The sequence below is a fragment of the Strix aluco genome, chromosome Z (assembly GCF_031877795.1).
Source record: "Strix aluco isolate bStrAlu1 chromosome Z, bStrAlu1.hap1, whole genome shotgun sequence".
Lineage (NCBI taxonomy): Eukaryota > Metazoa > Chordata > Aves > Strigiformes > Strigidae > Strix > Strix aluco.
Window position 1 is genome coordinate 43,016,736 of NC_133971.1, and position 19,060 is coordinate 43,035,795.

The 19,060-nt window shown below is 41.2% G+C and overlaps 1 protein-coding gene across 1 annotated transcript; it reads right to left on the minus strand.

Annotated features, from left to right (window-relative positions):
- Window positions 1-11,428: 11,428 nt before the first annotated feature.
- LOC141918720 (amyloid-beta precursor protein-like) lies at window positions 11,429-13,321 on the minus strand. The gene is made up of 2 exons (XM_074813581.1): window positions 13,174-13,321; window positions 11,429-11,693 (listed from the first exon to the last, which is right to left on the minus strand). Exons 1-2 carry the CDS (start codon window positions 13,219-13,221, stop codon window positions 11,496-11,498), a joined length of 246 nt encoding a protein of 81 aa, XP_074669682.1. The 5' UTR covers window positions 13,222-13,321; the 3' UTR covers window positions 11,429-11,495.
- Window positions 13,322-19,060: the final 5,739 nt, after the last annotated feature.

A 19,060-nucleotide genomic window follows, 5' to 3' on the forward strand; every position in this document is an offset into this window, starting at 1 on the left:
CTTCTTTCCCTTGACTCTTTCAAGCATACTGTTTCTTGTAGAATAGATATCAAGTTTTAGACTGTTTTCTTTCTTCTGTTCTTGACTTTAATAAACATCCAAATCTTCCTTTGCTTTTGCACGCTTTCTGAGTTAATCGAATCCTTATTTTGAATCACAGGTCAGATTGGCAAAAGCCCAGTAGCCACTTACTGGCCATCATTGGCAGCAAAACAAGTTTTGTGCTATAAGGGAATAGGAATCAACAATGTTGTTAGCTCCAGCTTTGTTGAACATTTCTGTTGGAGCTCTGCTTGGACAACTGTGAAAAGTAGCCCTGTTGAGCGTGATGTTGCTGCTCAATCTGCAGATGTGGAGTCGTGGCGAGGCAGAGTGACACTGCTTCACAGCTCCTGGTAGCTGCCAAGTCTCTGCTAGGGAATGTTGCAGCTTGAGGGGAACAGGCTCCTGCTGGGAGATGCCAGTTTAGTCTGAGAGCTGTTAGACTAAGCTGGCAGCTGTTAAATTCAAAGCGAGTAAACAGAAATTTCCAGGGACTTCAGGAATAATGCTCCAGCTTTAGTCCTTTCCTGTTTAAAACAAAAAGTTAACTTTTTAGTCTACATTGTTTGACTTCACCTCTAATAAAATTTAATCACCAAAATGAATTCAATTACAGAATCACAGAATCACAGAATCATCTAGGTTGGAAAGGACCTTGAAGATCATCCAGTCCAACCGATAACCTAGCACTGACAGATCCCAACTACACCATATCCCTCAGCGCTATGTCAACCCGCCTCTTGAACACCTCCAGGGATGGGGACGCCACCACCTCCCTGGGCAGCCCATTCCAACGCCTAACAACCCGTTCTGTAAAGAAATGCTTCCTGATATCCAGTCTAAACCTTCCCTGGTGCAACTTGAGGCCATTACCTCTTGTCGTATTGATTGTTACTTGGTTAAAGAGACTCATCCCCAGCTCTCTGCAACCTCCTTTCAGGTAGTTGTAGAGGGCGATGAGGTCTCCCCTCAGCCTCCTCTTCTCCAGACTAAACAACCCCAGTTCCCTCAGCCGCTCCTCGTACGACCTGTGCTCCAGACCCTTCACCAGCTTTGTTGCCCTTCTCTGGACACGCTCGAGTCATTCAATGTCCTTTTTGTAGTGAGGGGCCCAAAACTGAACAGTCATCGAGGTATGGCCTCACCAGTGCCGAGTCCAGGGGTAAGATCCCTTCCCTGTCCCTGCTGGCCACGCTATTTCTGATGCAGGCCAGGATGCCATTGGCCTTCTTGGCCACCTGGGCACACTGCTGGCTCATGTTCAGCCGGCTGTCAATCAACACCCCCAGGTCCCTCTCTGACTGGCAGCTCTCCAGCCACTGCTCCCCAAGCCTGTAGCGCTGCTGGGGGTTGTTGTGGCCCAAGTGCAGCACCCGGCATTTGGCCTTATTGAACCTCATACAGCTGGCCTCAGCCCATCGCTCCAGCCTGTCCAGGTCTCTCTGCAGAGCCTCCCTACCCTCGAGCAGATCAACACTCCCACCCAACTTGGTGTCATCTGCAAACTTACTGAGGGTGCACTCGATCCCCTCGTCTAGATCATCAATGAAGATGTTAAACAGGAGTGGCCCCAAAACTGAGCCCTGGGGGACACCACTTGTGACCGGCCGCCAACTGGATTTAACTCCGTTCACCACAACTCTTTGGGCCCGGCCATCCAGCCAGTTTTTTACCCAGCAAAGCGTGTGCCCATCCAAGCCGCAAGCAGCCAGTTTTGCCAGGAGAATGCTGTGGGAAACGGTGTCAAAGGCCTTACTGAGGTCAAGGTAAACTACATCCACAGCCTTTCCCTCATCCAATAAGCAGGTCGCCCTGTCGTAGAAGGAGATCAGGTTTGTCAAGCAGGACCTGCCTTTCATAAACCCATGCTGACTGGGCCTGATCATCTGGTTGTCCTGCATGTGTTGTATGATGGTACTCTGGATGAGCTGCTCCATCAGCTTCCCGGGCACCGACATCAAGCTGACAGGCCTGTAATTTCCTGGATCATCCTCCCGACCCTTCTTATAGGTGGGCATCACATTGGCTAGTTTCCAATCTGTGGGGACCTCCCTGGTCAGGCAGGACTGCTGGTAAATGATGGAAAGCGGCTTGGCGAGCACCCCAGCCAGCTCCTTCAGCACCCTCGGGTCTATCCCATCCGGTCCCATAGACTTGTGTGTGTCTATGCGATGCAGTAGGTCACTGACTGTCTCCTCCTGGAATGCTGGGGGGTTGTTCTCCCAGTCTCTGTCTTCTGGCTGAGGAGGCTGGATTCCCTCAGTACAACTAGTCTTGCTATTAAAGATCAAGGCAAAGAAGGCATTAAGCACCTCAGCCTTCTCCTCATCACTTGTTACCATGTTTCCTCCTGTGTCTAGCAGGGGATGGAGGCTCTCCCTGGTCTTTCTTTTGCTGCTCACATACTTATAGAAACATTTCTTGTTGTCCATGATTGCTGAAGCCAGATTAATTTCTAGCTGGGCTTTAGACCTCCTGATTTCTGCCCTGCATAGCCTCACAGCATCTTTGTAATCACTGTGAGTGGCTAGCCCCTTCTTCCAAAGGCTGTAAACTCTCCTTTTCTCCCTGAGTTGCAGCCAAAGCTCCCTGTTCAGCCAGGGTGGTCTTCTCTGTCACTGGCTTCTCTTACAGCACCTGGGGACTGCCTGCTCCTGTGCCATTAAGACTTTCTTCTTAAAGAGTGTCCAGCCTTCCTAGATCCCTATACCCTTCAGGACCATCTCCCAAGGGATGCTGTCAAGCAGGTGCCTAAACAAGACAAAGTCAGCCCTTTGGAAGTCCAGGATGTCAGTTCTGCTTCCCCCTCTCCTGGCCTCCCTAAGAATAGAGAACTCTATTCATGATTGCTGTGCCCTAGTCGGCCTCCAACCGCCACATCATCCACCAGTCCTTCTCTGTTCACAAACAGCAACTGTTTTACAATTGGGAAAGCAAAACAAAAAATACCAGAAGCATGCAATAACTCTGCGTGTTCAATTTAAGATACTGAATAAGATTTTTCAGAGAATGTGACATCTTAAACTGTTTAAATACACCTGCCACCAGCAGCAGCCGCAAGAGGCCAGGACTTCTGCAGAGCAAATTACCTCCATTCATGCAGCCAGAGGAAAAAGGAGCACCTTTTGTATCAAGCTTTTTATGGTGGCCTAGCAGACCACCTTCATGGCAGAAGCAAGCATAGATCTAGTTCTCCAGGTCAACATTTTACTGTTTTAACCTTTTCTTCTTCACTCAAGTCACAATTTGAGTGTTATTTTTTCCTCAGCACTGATCAAAATACAGATCCTATGTGAAGAAACTGCTTGTCATCATGTAACCAAAGTCAAAACACTTGTGTTCAAGACTAGAAAACTTTTCTGTCAGGAAAAAAAAAAAAAAACAACTAGATTTTTTTGCTCTTTCATCCATGCATTCGAAGTGTGTAGCCTTTGTTAGAAGGCAAAAGAAAAAAAAATACAGAAAATGCTTTACTATACTGTGCTGTTAATAGCATGGCCTCACAAGAGGTGGAATTCTTAAATTTCTACAAGCCACCCCAATGCTGAGGTCTTATTTCTAGTACAGACCACAAAAACTGTTACAGGTTCACTGAAAGGTAAAATAGAGCAGGAACTGCTGGGTAACTTATAGAGGGATATCCAGCTACACATCCACCGGCACGCAGTCATGCTGGTGCAACATGTTGAAAAACCCAGCGGTAAATTTCTCACTTTCCATTTTTTCATGCATTATAAATAGTACAGCACTTGAAATGGGGTGGTATATATCACGATGTCACAAGAACTTCTCAGAACATGTTGCAGACATATCAGAAGGGTTTCTTGAGTTGATTACTACATGAACACACATAGGGAAGCTTTCTCCCTCCCCCACATTTCAGTCATTACAAGTCATTACAAGTGACAACTTAAAATTTTTGCTCATATAATTTTTGCCTATTAAGGTAAACAGGGCAGCCAATGGCTCTGTTTCGTGAGGTCAAAGAAATGTAACCCTTCTCTGCAAGTCAACCTTCTACCAAATGAAAACCTGGCTATCTTCTACTTATCACTTCCTCAATTAGATTAATTCTCTCCACCCATAGCCTCATCCATCACTTCAGTTAATGCTTTATACTTAAATGGTGATTGGATTTGCCAGCTCAGCATCACTGTAATTACCTCTCAAAGCAATGCGCTGTTTCATCAGTTCCATGCTAACTTTACTTGTCCTAAGAAGAAATCCAACACTTACTAGTCTTTCTAGTCATGAATGCTCTGGTGTTTCTACGCTTTCTGAATTTTAACAACCTCCATGTTAAAAAGGAAAAAAGTTATTAAAAATATATCATGAACTACCCAAATATTGACTAACAGCCAACATGAGAAACAATCCCAATTAATGTAACAATGTGAGACACAATATGCTAATAGCATATAAAATATGTGAATAGGACAAAACACTTCAGGAATTATCCAACATAAGCAGTAACATTATGCCTACAATTTCGTGATGCCTTAGCTAAATTTATAAAGAAAAGCAATTAGGTTTTATCATTAAAATACTTACAAAAACACAGAAGTTCTTAGGAGAAACTGTACTATTAATAATGTTTTAGAACAGGTATGAAGCACTTTTTCAGTTTCTAACAGTTCTACTACAAAAATCAACAAGATACGAGCTTCTGACCAATTAGCTGAAATATTATATTGTGAAAATCAGAACACCTTCCACACTGTCTCCCCAAATGAATTCAGTTTCTCTAAAATATGAATTTAGAGTTGGACAATTCACATAGTGCAAACTTTACCTATTTCAATAATTGGTGTTAACCTACACTGATGACAAACTTCAGAAGAGGGAGAAAAAAAAGCAAGAAAAGCTAAGCAAGTTTGTAATTCCTGTTGTTTATTTCAGGGCACTGACTCCCAGTTAGGAACAATTTGTATTAGGACAGCTGATAAGAACACCACCTCTCGCCACACCCCTCCCTGCTCCTGTGTCACAGATGGCTGAGGTCCCCACCAAGCAGACCCTGAACCACAGCAGTAGGCATACCATTGCTGGCACAAAGTTCAGTTTTCCTTAAATTTCCTTAAATTTTCAGGGGTATGAACAGCCTACAGCTCAGTCTGCACAGTACAGAAAAAGGGAAATCTTGTTATCCATCCAAATGCAAGTCACTTCTTGCTTCTACGTGAGAGCCTGCAGTGCAGACCCTTGGTCCAGCTTCATGCCTGGTTCAGCTGTACTGGCTCAAGTGCTTGGGGAGTAGGGGGTGGATTTTTGTTTTTAATGTTTTGCTTTTTTAAAGAATCATTTAGGAGATTTCCACTGGAGCATTCCTCACTGAAATTTTAGAAATTGACTTTCCGCTTTAATGAAAAAAAGCTTACATCAATGAGAACTTGTTGTTTCTTTTAACATGAGTGACAAGATGGCTTGAAAACAGTTGAATACTCATGAGACAAAATTAATTTTTTTTTCCTCCAGTGAGCATGTTTCCAATGAAGAATTTAGCCCGAGCACTCTCCCCTTTCTTGAGCAATAACACTTTTTTAGCTTTAGAATAGCGAAAACTTCAAAAGGACTCTAGATATCCCATTTCTACATCCTTCAGACAAATCTTTTGGGGTCAGAGCTGGACTTCCAATTAAACCTCAGATTTTTGCCTCAATGCTGCAAGAAGATATTAACAGTAAGAACAATGGGAGAGAAGGAGGAGGGAAGAATGGTCAAGAAACAGAATGTCTCTACATACTAGACACAAGTATGAAGAAATTGAAGGATTTAAGTAGCAGCAAGAATCTCGGAAAGATCTGCACCCCTCCCCCCGATTTCTGCATCAAGAATGCTCTATATCCAGACACTGCTCAGGCCCTGACTCTTCCTCAGACATGCAGCACTTCCCCACTGCATGGGGCCTGACACCCCAGGGCCCATGTGGCTGCAACAGGGGTTTACTCCAGGTGTCAGAAGCCACCCTCCCTGCAGTGTACTTAAAACAAGGACAGCCAGCTGCTGACGACATAGGGTTGAAAGCCTGTCCCATTAAGGCTCTCTGGGGATGCAACACAGAAACCTCTCTTTGAAATGGGAGAAGGCAATGCATTCAACATCACCACCTTAATCCTCCTAGTTTTGCCAATTTTTTCCTCCATGTTGAATGTAGTTCGAATGCCAAAGAGCCTAAAGTACCCATCAGAGTAACAGATAAGGAAGATTAGAGCATTTTGGTTACTTTTTCTTAATCTCCCTGGTCAATTAATATGCAATGGCCAGATATATGCCCGGGTCAAACAGTCCCCTAAAGGCTCTTCTTTCAATGCTATCTTTCCAAATACCTCTGAAGAGATGAGCAGGAGAAAAACAAGGGTGAGAGGAACACAGGGAGATGTAATGGGGAGAAATGGGGCAAGAGGATTTCATGTTTTGGAATGTCCTTGTGGACAAGACACTGTGAGCATAGAGAACACTAAAAAACTGTCACACTGTTTGTAGCATTTCCCTGCTTTCACCTGCATTCACAATTAAACATCAACAGCTTCCCAACTCTTGCCTGCATTAACTCTCCCACTGCTCTGGCAGAGACCCAGACAAAGGGAATTATACAGTAGCTAATCAAAGCTACACTTGCAAAAGGAAAGAGAATTTCCTAAGTACAGAAATTACTAAACCCCATTAAATTTGACTTACTTAGGCATTCTTCATAAACATGTGTCACAGGCAGACATCTCAATTGCCTGTCTGCCTACTTTGTGCCAAGGCAGCAGTGCAACATACCACAAGAACTCAGTGAGTTGTTACATCAGGTCAGGGCATTATATGACCGCGGCCAATTTAAACACACCTTGTGACAGCCTGATTTAATGACAGCACTCTGGGGAATTTTGATTGTAACTAATTTGATGTTGAGGTTAACTCGCAGACATTTCTGAAGGGAAGACACTAAGTAAATTGTGTGTCGACATCTTTGTACCACTTAAGTCATAAAGACATAAGAAGAGGTAGAAAGCTAAAGAAATTAAATGTATGCTTCCTCCATGTCAAGTGAGGATCTCTAACAAATTACTCAGAACAATTCTGTCAGGCCCCTGTGACTCCTCTTCCCCAAATGCTTGACCAAGACTGATAATTAAAAGCATAAGGTCTCACCCGGCAACAATTCAGCATAACAGGCACATATACAATGCCGCTTTCACCATTAGAAAAAATTGACAAGTTTTAAAAGCCTTTCAGGATTTCTTGGATTAGACTTGGAGGAGGCAATTAAGAAAAAAGTCAGTTTTCCAAATACCATTGACGAAAAAAGCTCTTTCTGGAGTCCAAAAGGATACAGCACTTTTTTTTTTTTTTTTTTTTTTTTTTTTCAGCATCTGGGAGATGAGCCCTCATCCCTAAGCTCAGTCTGGTACAGGGTTGCAAAACCAGAGAACAACTTGATTACCATGCTATATAGCACATTTATTTTAGTTTCACAGATGCCTAATTATCAGCACAAAGTGGACTGCACCCTTTTGGATTATTTATTGTAGTAAAAAACCCTACTGTATTAACTATCCTAATGGCAAGTAAAAACAAACCATAAAACTTCGCTTGGCAGAATTTTATGAGAAACTGTAAACCAAATCCTTATAAAATACACTACTCCCTCCAATGTGACATTTACAACACTACCTAATCATTACATCAGCCTGAACATATGTTTTATAAACCCAATGAACAAAATTAATTTGCCCTAACCTGCTGAGGGAAAAACAATGAGAAATTAAGTCTCCTATTTTGCACCTTGAAATTATATTCAGATTGTCTAGAAAAATGAGACCTGGCTGAAGTTAAGGCACCGTCTTCTGCTCCTGAGCCACAGGATGACTTAAACAAAAGCTTTCTGTATAACCCTCAACAGTGAGACTTATTGTGCCTCAGTTTCCCTACTGCAAAAGAAGGAAAATGACAGGAGCCAGTTTTCCTGGTGGGAAGTAGAGCCTGGGAAGTCTCACACACAGTGACAGGAAGATGAGGAGAGGCACATTTGAGATAGATGTAGACAGAGAAAACCTGGAAGTTTCCATCTTGGCCATCACTCCTAAAGATGTTCAACGTTGGACATCAAGGACAGCAAAGCTTCGAGCAAAAGCCCAGGTACAGGCAGGAAGGCCACAAGGCTGTGCCGAGTCTCAAGGGCAGCCAGAGCCTGCAGGTCACTTGGCTGAGTTCTAGCTATGCAGGGAGAGCTCTGCAGCTATACTGAAAGCCAGCACCTGCATCTGGCTGTCCCTCAGGCAGTCTTCAAGGTAAACTTTAATTAAAGATGTGGATAACAGCAAGGAGCGCCACTGCTGAAAAAATGCCTGTGAACTCTTAATAAGAGTTATATGCTATTTCAAGAAGAGCATGACATGACGCACTTTCAAAAGCATAGGCGGATCCTGCCTCTTGACCTCATGAACAAAAGAGGGTATATCACACCCGTCACCAAAATACAGCCTTCCTCCTTTTCCCAAGTACAGCCAACAAGCCACAGCACGAGGCAAGCCACATCCTTTTATGCCCAGACCCAGGTGGTGGTCAGATGCTGGGTAGGAAGAACGTCCATCTGTGACAGCACCGCAGCCCAAGCTGCAGTGGGCTCAAAAACAACTGGCAAACCAAACACAGGAATTCTCCAGAACGAGCAAGTGCCCCCCCCTGAAAAGAACAGCATGTGTCTCATGATCTGGAGTGCACCCTGTGTGCATTAAAAGCCATCAACTGGAAGACACCAACAACTTGCACTCAGTTGACCTGACCCAAGTAAAAGCTATCATGATTCCAGATCAAAATACTTTGATGGACACTTTTCCCAACACCATACTCCCTCCCTGCCCAGAGAGGGGCTCCATGAACCTAAAACTCCTCTGACACAGGGCTTTGCTTCAGCGCTGCTGAGCAGTAGGGTTGGTGGTAGCTGTTGCACGAGCTACCAGCACCTTCTGTTCCTTTCACACAGTGTCACACCGAAGACGGACTTACACACAGGGGGATGTTAAACTCTTTGGAAGGCTTCAAGATTAAGCAAACATTGCCAGTGTGAGATCACTCATGTAAGGTGAAAAACATAGACTTTAGTAAGCACTTCAGAGATGCTTTAACAGCAGAGAATATTGGGAATTTAGCATTAGAAAAGTGTCCCCCTATATTTCACTTCCCTTCTCCTCCTTCCTCCCTCACAATCAGCTTAGGACTAAGATATATATATTTATATACATACAAACATATGTTGATTTATGTATGAATACACACACACAAAATTTGAACTACCACCTACTGCTGTATATGAACCAAGTAATGTATTTTTTTTTTAATATGACTAAATTTCAAGAGTATTTCTGGCTCCAGTACACATGGTTTAAACGCACTCGGGAAGATGAAGAAGCAGCAAGAAATGAGTGAGTCAGTGTAAAAGAACAACAAATTGCTTGTCTCTTCATCTGCAGCTGAAGTGCAAGTGCCCCATAAAAGGATCCTTTCATTGTCCTTTTCTATGCACTTCTATGGGAGGGGAGGAAAAAACCTATCAGTACTTGCTTGGAACTTCAGAAATGCAGTTACAGCTCCTATTCCTAGAGGATACAAAATTTATGAAGTTATTCTTGAACTCATCTCTTCAGATAGTAAACTGCTTTATGAGGAACAAAACAGACTAGAAAATTAAATGTTCAGTGACAAACATGAAAAAGACAGAAATAAATGGGATATCTGATTTACAAACAGAACTGTGTACACCCCTGTGAACTCTTTTATTTAAAATATTTTAGGAATCTCTGATCAGATATATGAAAGAAAAGTTTTATATCTATGTATTTCATATATATAATAAATGTAAGATATATAGATAAGACAGGTAATAGGTATGAAAGATAGATCTATGTATATCTTGTGAGTGTATGTATATATATGATGAAAAAAAGCAAATTTGTCTCAATTGGAACAAGGTCTACACTAATTTCTTATTCTAAGAGCACATATTCCAATCAAACCTAAAAGAAATATACAGAAGTGAACACAGCAACAGTCCAAAGACTGGTTTACAAATCCCACTGAAAGGGTTATAAGTTGTGACACTTCGACAGCTGTTGGGAGTACAAGTCAGATAAAAGCCTGAAGGTATCAAGGTGGAAGATGCAATGTTGCTTGATGCAGGTTTCCTGCATCAAACAGTCGTGACCATTAATTCCCATTTATGAGAGAAAACTGGAAACCACAATGGGAAAGTGTTTATTTTAATTAAGTTTATTCCATTATTCACAAAATAACTCCTCCCTTCAACACTTACTGATGCTTTATTGGGAAAGATTTAGATGCCCACCATGATTTCTAATTTTCCATTGTCTTAATGCATCTCTTTGCACCACATTACAGCAATTCAATCTCTGTCCTTCATCTCGGAACTGTTCCTGAACTTGTTTCCATTTGGATTATTAAAAAGCCCAGACATAACGCAATTCAGAACTATTAACTTCCAGCATTATTCACTTTGTTCGGTCCCCATTTATTTTCAGGGTTCTCCTTGAAACCACTTGTAATCTGCCCCAATTGGATTTTGTATAGTATTTGTAAAAGGTGCCGTATCATCACCTAAGAAGTAGAAAGACTGCATTAGCACAGTATGAAGTGATGGAAGTTTAGGGAGCACAACAGAATTCGAACACAGATCTTAGTGTTTTATGCAGAAAGCCATCTTAGGGGGTTGTTTCAATTCAGTTGCAAGGATGCAACATTGTACTCTCTTCTCAGGGCTGCTAGCACGCTCAAGAGAGAGATATGAAAGGGCTTTGACTGCACCAGACCTCTCAGTTGCAACAGTCATAACCCATATTTGGCTCAGAATTAGCCTACATGCACAGGGGATGTTAAAGGGTAAAGACAAGCATGGTATTTTCCCATCCACTGCTGTCTTGCAGATGAAACCTCAGTACTCCATCTTAGCAGCAGCATATTAACAAATCTGTCAAAGGCTAGATATTAAAACAGATTTTCTTTTAGATCACATTTAGAAAGTAATTGTCAGCAGAAAAATATTCTTACAGTAATAATGGCATACAGCTAATGCCTATTATGAATGAAGACATTTCAAAACCTCCAATGGTTATGTCGGCTGAGTATCTGCTGCAGTACCCCAAACTGAACATTAAGCATCTTGAGTACAGTATTTATAATTTAGTTGTCAAAAAGTATGTATTTAAGCATTTTTGTAATAAATATGGCAATACTCCTCATTGAAGAAAAGATGAAGGCATCAAAAGCAAAATAACTGTCCTAACAATAAGCTTTTCTATTGAAAGTTAAAAATAAATGAGTAGAACATGTTTTCAACCACTGTATGTGCAAGTTCACTTATAAGGAGCAGTGACTTCCACACTGACGTCTTTTAGATAGATTTCTGGCATCTTTAAAATGATAATAACAAGTTGAAGGGTAAAAAGTCACTCTTAACTTCCATCTGCATAGTCTGCATCTGCAACTCCCCACCAGACATCTGAATCATCATCTTCGGCATCAGCTGAGTCGAGATTGTCATTTTCCTCCGCTAACAGGCAGCAAACAAACTCCACACCACGAAATTCGTCGATTCCACAGGGCAGCAGCATGCCATAGTCATGCAAATTCATACTCTTCTCACTACAGGACTACAGAAAATAGAAAGAAAGCAGTAACAATATTGCCATGGAGGAAACAAACAAACAAAAAAAAAATCACAGACCTTGAAAAAACATAATGGGCTGCATACTGCCTTAGGAGGTTGAAGCTGGTGAACTGCATGATCTCTGAATTTTGAAACATGATTTAGAGTGGTCAAGTGTGCATTCAGTATTTGCATTGTAGGCAGCTCCCTATCTGTGTCTGCATGACCATTGTAAGTGGCAAGCTCTCCCTTCCCCTGCCCTTGATCTTTCCCAGCATACAAACACTTCTCTCTCCCATATATGTGACAACTCCATATCCTCTTGTCTAAGATCCTCACAGGCTCTGCCTCATAAGCAGAAAACCTTAAGACAGAACAGTAATGTGATGCATTAATCCTGATCCTGATGTACTAATGCTATTGAAAAGTTCATTGCAAGATAGATTAACATTTAAAATACCCGTTATACTGGAAACACACTATATCTGGTCTGACACCTCTGCCAGTACAGCACCTTCTAGCCTTGTTGAGAAAAGAGTCAGTTGTGCATAATTATACCTTGAAGATATAGTGATGTAGGACAGAAAGATATAGTGATGTAGGCAGATGAAAAAAGGAAAATAGTTCATTGGTGCACAGCGACGATGTTGTTCTCGGTTATGCCGTTCCAAGCTTGCAAGTACTAAAATAGACTAAAATTTGCCTGCATGAAGGTTGCTGCCTTCATTTGAGGGGCAACAGTATGATTCAAGCAAGAACTGAAAATTTGAAAAGCTGCTGAGCACATTTCAATTTTGATCTCCAGAAGGTGGGATAACATACAAGCTAAGAGCTTCCAAAACAAATAGCAGCCAGAAAGCTTCTTGAAGCTCATCTCGGTTTTTATTCCTAGGACCTCTCTACATAAGGACAAAAATGTCCAAAATGCATTAGCAATTATAATATTAGGTTTATTTCTGTTTTCAGTAAAGCACTGGTAAATTATTAAAACTCTGTGCTTGACTCCAAAATGTCTTTGGCTAGTCCTGTGTCCTATCAGCTCTCCTACCCTTTTATGCCAAACTTCATATACTGCATTCTTTGAGGCCTGTTTGATTGTTGCGAAGCACCTGGCATACCAATATCCATATTGAGGATGATGATAAAAGCAAAGCCTAGGCATTAGTGATCAGTCTTTAGTTCCAGAGCAGCACTAACACAGGAAGCTGGAAGAGGCAGAAAACATGGTGGGTGTGTAAGTGAATGTGAAGAAAAAAACCAAAGTGCTATGAAACAGGGTCAATGTTCTAAGGTGGACTCTGATTGTGCTCAACAGAGTGACTCCTATTTCCTACCTTACAAAACAGAACAAAAAGCCATTCACTCAAATATTCATAACTACTGCTTTTTGTTTTCCATGTCACTGTTATATTTAAACTCATCCTCAGAAGAGTGATACAGCTCTACAGAAGGGAGGCAGGAAATTTTAAGACAGATGAATATACCTCTTTAGCAACAGTATGCCAGTGCAGGTGAGTTTCACACACATCCATCCTTTCCTGGTGAAGGAACTTGCACTTGTCTGGTACCAGAAGGGCATCACTCACAAACTCGCCCACTGAAAGGAGAAAACAAAATGAAGAGGGGAAAAAAAAAAAAAAAAAAAAAAAAAGTAGTTAATTTTGCTTCCAGTACCTCATCCTGTTAAACCTTTAGCTAGGCATAGGTCAGCTTTCACAAATGAGTGGCAGGGTCTGTTTGCAGAGAATGGAACAGTTTCTAAATGGTGCTTCCATTATCACCTTCTTCTAACTTTCCATTTGAAAGTAGCTCGTGTCTTTGATCTCAGAGATGTATTAGATTATGAAAACTTGAGGATAATATGCTAACTTCCATATACCCAGTGTGTAACTTCCAGGACCCACTGAAGATGTGTGTGGTGCAACATCAAGTCAGAAGTTACTGGATGCAGCTCCTGTAAGGGGAGTGCAGAGACAGAGAGGGACAACTGTATTTTGCATCTGAGCAGCAGTTGGGAGAGGGTTAGAAGTGTTTTGAAATACTCATTTTTTCCACACCAATCAAATCTGACACATTGTTTCAAACAACTCAGAAGTGTTTCTGCTGAATTACAGCACTAACAGAAACACAATCCACTTAGTTATTTTTGTTGATGCAGCCTCTTTATTGCAACCTCGTTTCATCAGCCAGACAAATTCAGGTTAGTTCAGAAGGTTGATGAGCAAGTGGAGCTCATCAGCCAGGGAACAAGATGATTCATGGATCACCTGAGTATCCGGTCAGATTGAAGTAGGGAAAAAAGGCTCTTTACCAAGGATGTAACTGACCAAAGAGATTGTGCTGTCTTCAGCAGTAAAACAAAAATTTACACGCTAATGAATTAAACAATGCTCACAGCTTCAGTACTGATGAATAAGAAGAAACTCCACTGATAAATAACATAATTTATTAGACTAAAATCACTGTAATTCTGTACAATTCTGGCATTGCAGTTAAATAACCCCAAACACGTCAAAGATTTTTTTTTTAACGTACTTTCGAGAAGTTGATATACTGAACAGACACTGGATTGTGAACGCACATGACTCAGCTGGCATAAATTATCAGCTCCCTGAAGCACTGTCTGTAACCTCCAAAAAACTACAGCCTGTGCGTGTTAAACGAATGAACCAAGGTGGCCCAGTGGCTGTGTGCATGGATGTAATAACAGGTTAATTAATCAAAATGAGATCACTGAGTTCACTGTTCAGTAGAGGGTCATCTCAGGGAGCTGATGAAGTGGCCCTTGAGGCTTACAATTAAAAAGTCAGTTTTAAAAATAATCAACACCCAATGCATTGGGAGAAAGCAGAGTTCAGCAAATAGATGTATATGCTGTTGCTAATCACCAAGATGTGTATTTCACATAAAATTCCCTCCTGTATTTCAGTGCTTTTGATCTGAAGCCTTTAAAAGCCAGTCAGTTTACTAGGAAAAAAAGGATTTTGTTATCTTTATCCTTCAATGACATACTCTAATGCCTGCAAATTATTAACAGAAATGCCTTGTAGAGGTGTCCAAAATGAACTTGCAGAAGTAATGAGTTAAAACACTTTCTGGTAACCTAAAATACAAACCCTACAGCTTCTGTTAGCAAAGTCTCTGATCCCAGTGGTATCACACCCAAATCTTTCATTGAGATTTGAATAAATTTGCACCTTGCTTTTAGCTGTACTTGTCTTTGTAGGGGACCATCCTGCCACATACCCTAAGTCACTCAGTACATAAGTAATTGGTAACTGCTAATGCTTCAGTTTAGTCAAGTACATGAGCACCAAGCAAATACATGGGTGTTTTGCTGAAGACTCACAGACTATGTTGACTTTGCTCTTCTGAGACATATGACTTCATACAGAACTGCAGTTACACTTTTCTGGCTGTTCAAGCATGCAAAACATTCAGAGCAGATTTTATGGCAAACATTTCTATGAAACAAAACAAAACAAAAATAATCCTGGAGTGTGTATTACTCTGGCAAACTAGATCTGATTTCGGAAGTTATGCACACAACGATGTGAGCAAGCTTGTGTCATCTAACTTCTATATGCACAGGAGTCCAAATACAAACACACCTGATAATCTCTGCATGAAGCTATTCCATTTACCTTAACACCCTGTAATATTGTCAAAATATCGTGTCTGTAAAGTTAGAGGGCAATTAATGGTATATCTCATTGCTGAAGAAAATAAGCCTACATCATTCTAGCAAAAAGTAACAAGTATGGATGTACCAGAGTTACACCCATGGAAAGCTGTATGTCCAAACTTCTGGGCAATGCAGCCTGGGCTGCAGTGTCATTAACAGTATGTATATGTAGTTAATTTAAAAAAAATTAGATTTCTGAGTGTCTGATTATATCAACCAACTCATATCAAGACACTAAAGAAATACTAGACATTTGGATACAATTGAAAGTATGATATTAGATTTGACTTTCGGACACAAAATGTGCATCTGCTTTATAAATTCAGATTTCTTGAAAATAAGGTAACAGCATCCTCACAGTAACACAAATTCTCATTTCAAATGAGGCTCCATTTTGCAACCAGTTGCTGAATTTTACAGAAGCAAACAATCCATTGGAACAAGCTCCCCTCTAGTTTTCAGAAGGAAAGAAGGAGCTGGAAAGAAGGGTGGTTGTTTAATGTAACACCCCAGTATATAGAATTATAATAAATTATTTAGGGTTGTGAAAACCTGGGCAATAGCAATCACTTGCAACTTTGCATGTGACTCCTATTGCCTTCAATTCAGTTTTTTATTACAAATAAAATTTAATTCTGCCCATTATTCACACATACACAGAGCTCATGCCCTGGAAACTTTTTTTCATTAATTTCATTATAATTATGACTGAATTTTAAATGCAAAGCTTTTGTTCTATTTTTGTTGTCTTAAAAATTAATGTTCAAGTGGCAGCTTGATGAACTAAATTGAATTCACTTGACAACCACAATGTTTATTTTGCCTGGGCTAGTCTAACAGAAACGCAAATCCATCAGAAAGAAGCACTTCAAACACTTTGATTTGCAGACAATCTTCTACTTGTATCACTCCAGTACATGTTTAACTTTGAATGCTTCTGAATCATAAAACTTTGAGGATTCTTTGTTTTTTTCGAACAAGTAACCCACAGACTACACAGGGGAAACAAGCACGTGTGAAGGGAGAGCAATCCTGTGCCTCCAAAAAGAGGGAGCCAATGTGCATGGCTCTGAAAATAAGGAAAAATTGTAACAGTTCTTCTGTTTGCCAGTACAAGCCATGACTGACGTAACTGCACATCAGAACATTTTTTTGACTGATGGAGCATCCTGGCCCAGCACTGGTTATTTCCACTGTCAGGTGCTGGGATCGCAACACATAGTTCAACTCCAGTATTATTTTTTCTTCTAACACATCAACATACCAACTTCCACCGCACTGGGCTGTCCTCAACACTGTGCCTACGAGACTTAAGTTGTATGAGCATTTCCACAGGTAGCAGCACGGCCTTAAAAGCCTCCCTGGCCCAGTGCTGATCTGTTGTCCTTACTAGTGCCTTACCTCCACTCCCTCACCGCCTACCCAGCTGCCAGTAAGCCACAACTAGACCATGGCCACACCACGGACAGAAGCGCTTGCAAAATTTGTAACAAATCCACACAAAGGGTTGGTATTACTACCACCACCAGCACTGCCTCTGTTGGGCTTATATTGATCACTTTTTCCTGTACTCTTCTGCCTTCTTCAGCATCTCTTGTATTTTGATTACAGCTGTACATCTGTACTCTGCTGAGGTACTCTAATAATAAACCAGGATGGCACAATTTGTCTTTTGGTGAGCTCATAAATCATTAAACTCCCTCAAGTGATCCAACACACAAGTGTAACAGCTACTTGTTTTCCAGTAGCTGCTTTCCCACTCTTGCAGGGAAGGGCAGGACAAAACCAGACCCCTCTGGTTTGTGTGTTTCTGACCCATTCAGAGAAAATAGCCCCTGAGTAGAGATCACATTACCCCGTTAAAAAATCACCACCCCATGCCTACCATTCATTTAGCTGAAGACTGACAATCCGCTGCTTACACTTTTGAAGAGTTGCTTGTTGCTAACTCAAACCTGTATCTTTTAACTGCAGGTCACCACTGGAACAGAGATTGTGTCACCACAGTAAGTCACTGTTTAATTTCATTTTACAGTTTAGCAGACCTTCAGATTGCCCCATCCTGGTGTATCACAACGGGATAGCAGTTCACATTTTTCAAAGACAGTTTGCCAGAGGCTATGATGTTACATTTTACTACTACCTAATTTTACATCAGACACGCACATCCTATTCTCTGAAAAATACTCTTGCAACAATAACCGATTTTGTGCTGTAAGACCAGAATTTCTGGTTCAGAAATTTCATTTTTCAACATAAAGAGCACTAAAAATCAACCTCTAATAAAAGAATTTGGATTATAGTGAAAGCAACCGATCACACACTCTTTTTAATCTTCTCTAGGAAGAAAAAGGCTCAGCAAGTGGGCATGCTCGGAAAATGACGACTGCCCTATCTGTGTAATGGCAGATACGATGTCAGGGCGAAGTAATTAAAAATAAAAATACTAGACCATGTGAAACAGTCCTGATCAGCAGATTTTTCCATCCACTGCATAAACCAGATGGGATGTGAGGATCCGTACAACATTGCACAGAAAGAGAGCAAAGATAAGATGATAAAGGTAATAAAACAAAATCCATGACAAAATGAAACACCTGCTAGCAGATGGTTGCAGATGGTTAGGATCCCAACCAAAAAAATAAGCATGTTCAAGTTATGTTCAGAGGAGTACTTTCAAACAAAGCCTGTGCTAAATTTTGCATGAGGAGGCAGCACACATGCTGAGGCTCTAGGACTCAAGGCTTCATTTTCCATGTCACTGGCAAGAACAAGGGCCTTGCTGAAATGAATTTACAAGCTCAAGTGCACCATACATATTTGAGAACGTTCAGAGAAATGTGTCTTTTCCCTACAACTTTACGTAGATTATCCCAAGCCATCACATGCTCAGCACAGCACAGCAAGGAGTAGATCAACCCTGCACCTTTCCCCGTCCCGCTGTCGTGGGGCTTTGCTCTGCCCTGCTCCCAGGAGCAACAGCTCAGCTCCTGCAACACCTCTGGTAGCCCCTGTGCCTGCCCAGGCACACTTATTTGTTACATATGATGTTACACACACATTATAACATTTATTTAAGCAGCTATATCACTTTAGGTGCTTTTATTAAGGGTGATGTTTCTATAAGTCTTTATGTGTGATGCTTTCTCTTATTTATAACGTCAGTAATTGAAACTTAGCTGCAATCTACATTGAGTGCAAGCCAAACACACTGGCCTCAGTGCAAAGAAACAACACTTTATTGAAAATGCTTCTTCTTTTCTTCAGAAGTCCAGAAAAGCAGAGAAGATGCAAAGCACTACTAGATACTTTAAAAATGCATTTCATTTTTCAGTAAAATGATTCAGTAAGTATAATTCTCTCGTGACATACTGAACCAGTCATAGTGTACTTCATTATTTTAGACTCAGTATGAAGAAGGAGAGGCTGTGCCTGTCAAAACCTGGTTTGAAGGAGGGTTTGCTGCTCTGCCAAACCCTTGGGGATTGATGCCTGCCCTGGCCCACAGCTGAAAGTTAAAAATTTTTCCTTTCATATTATAAAGGATTGGCAGTGTTTGGATGCAGAGAAACTGTTTTTAGAGTGATGACTGCAGAGCTCCGAGTCATGAATTAAAAGATAAAAATTAGATTCCTAAAAGATAAGTCTTAGCTCTTCCTCCGGAGGGAGTGGGGGAAAAAAAAAAA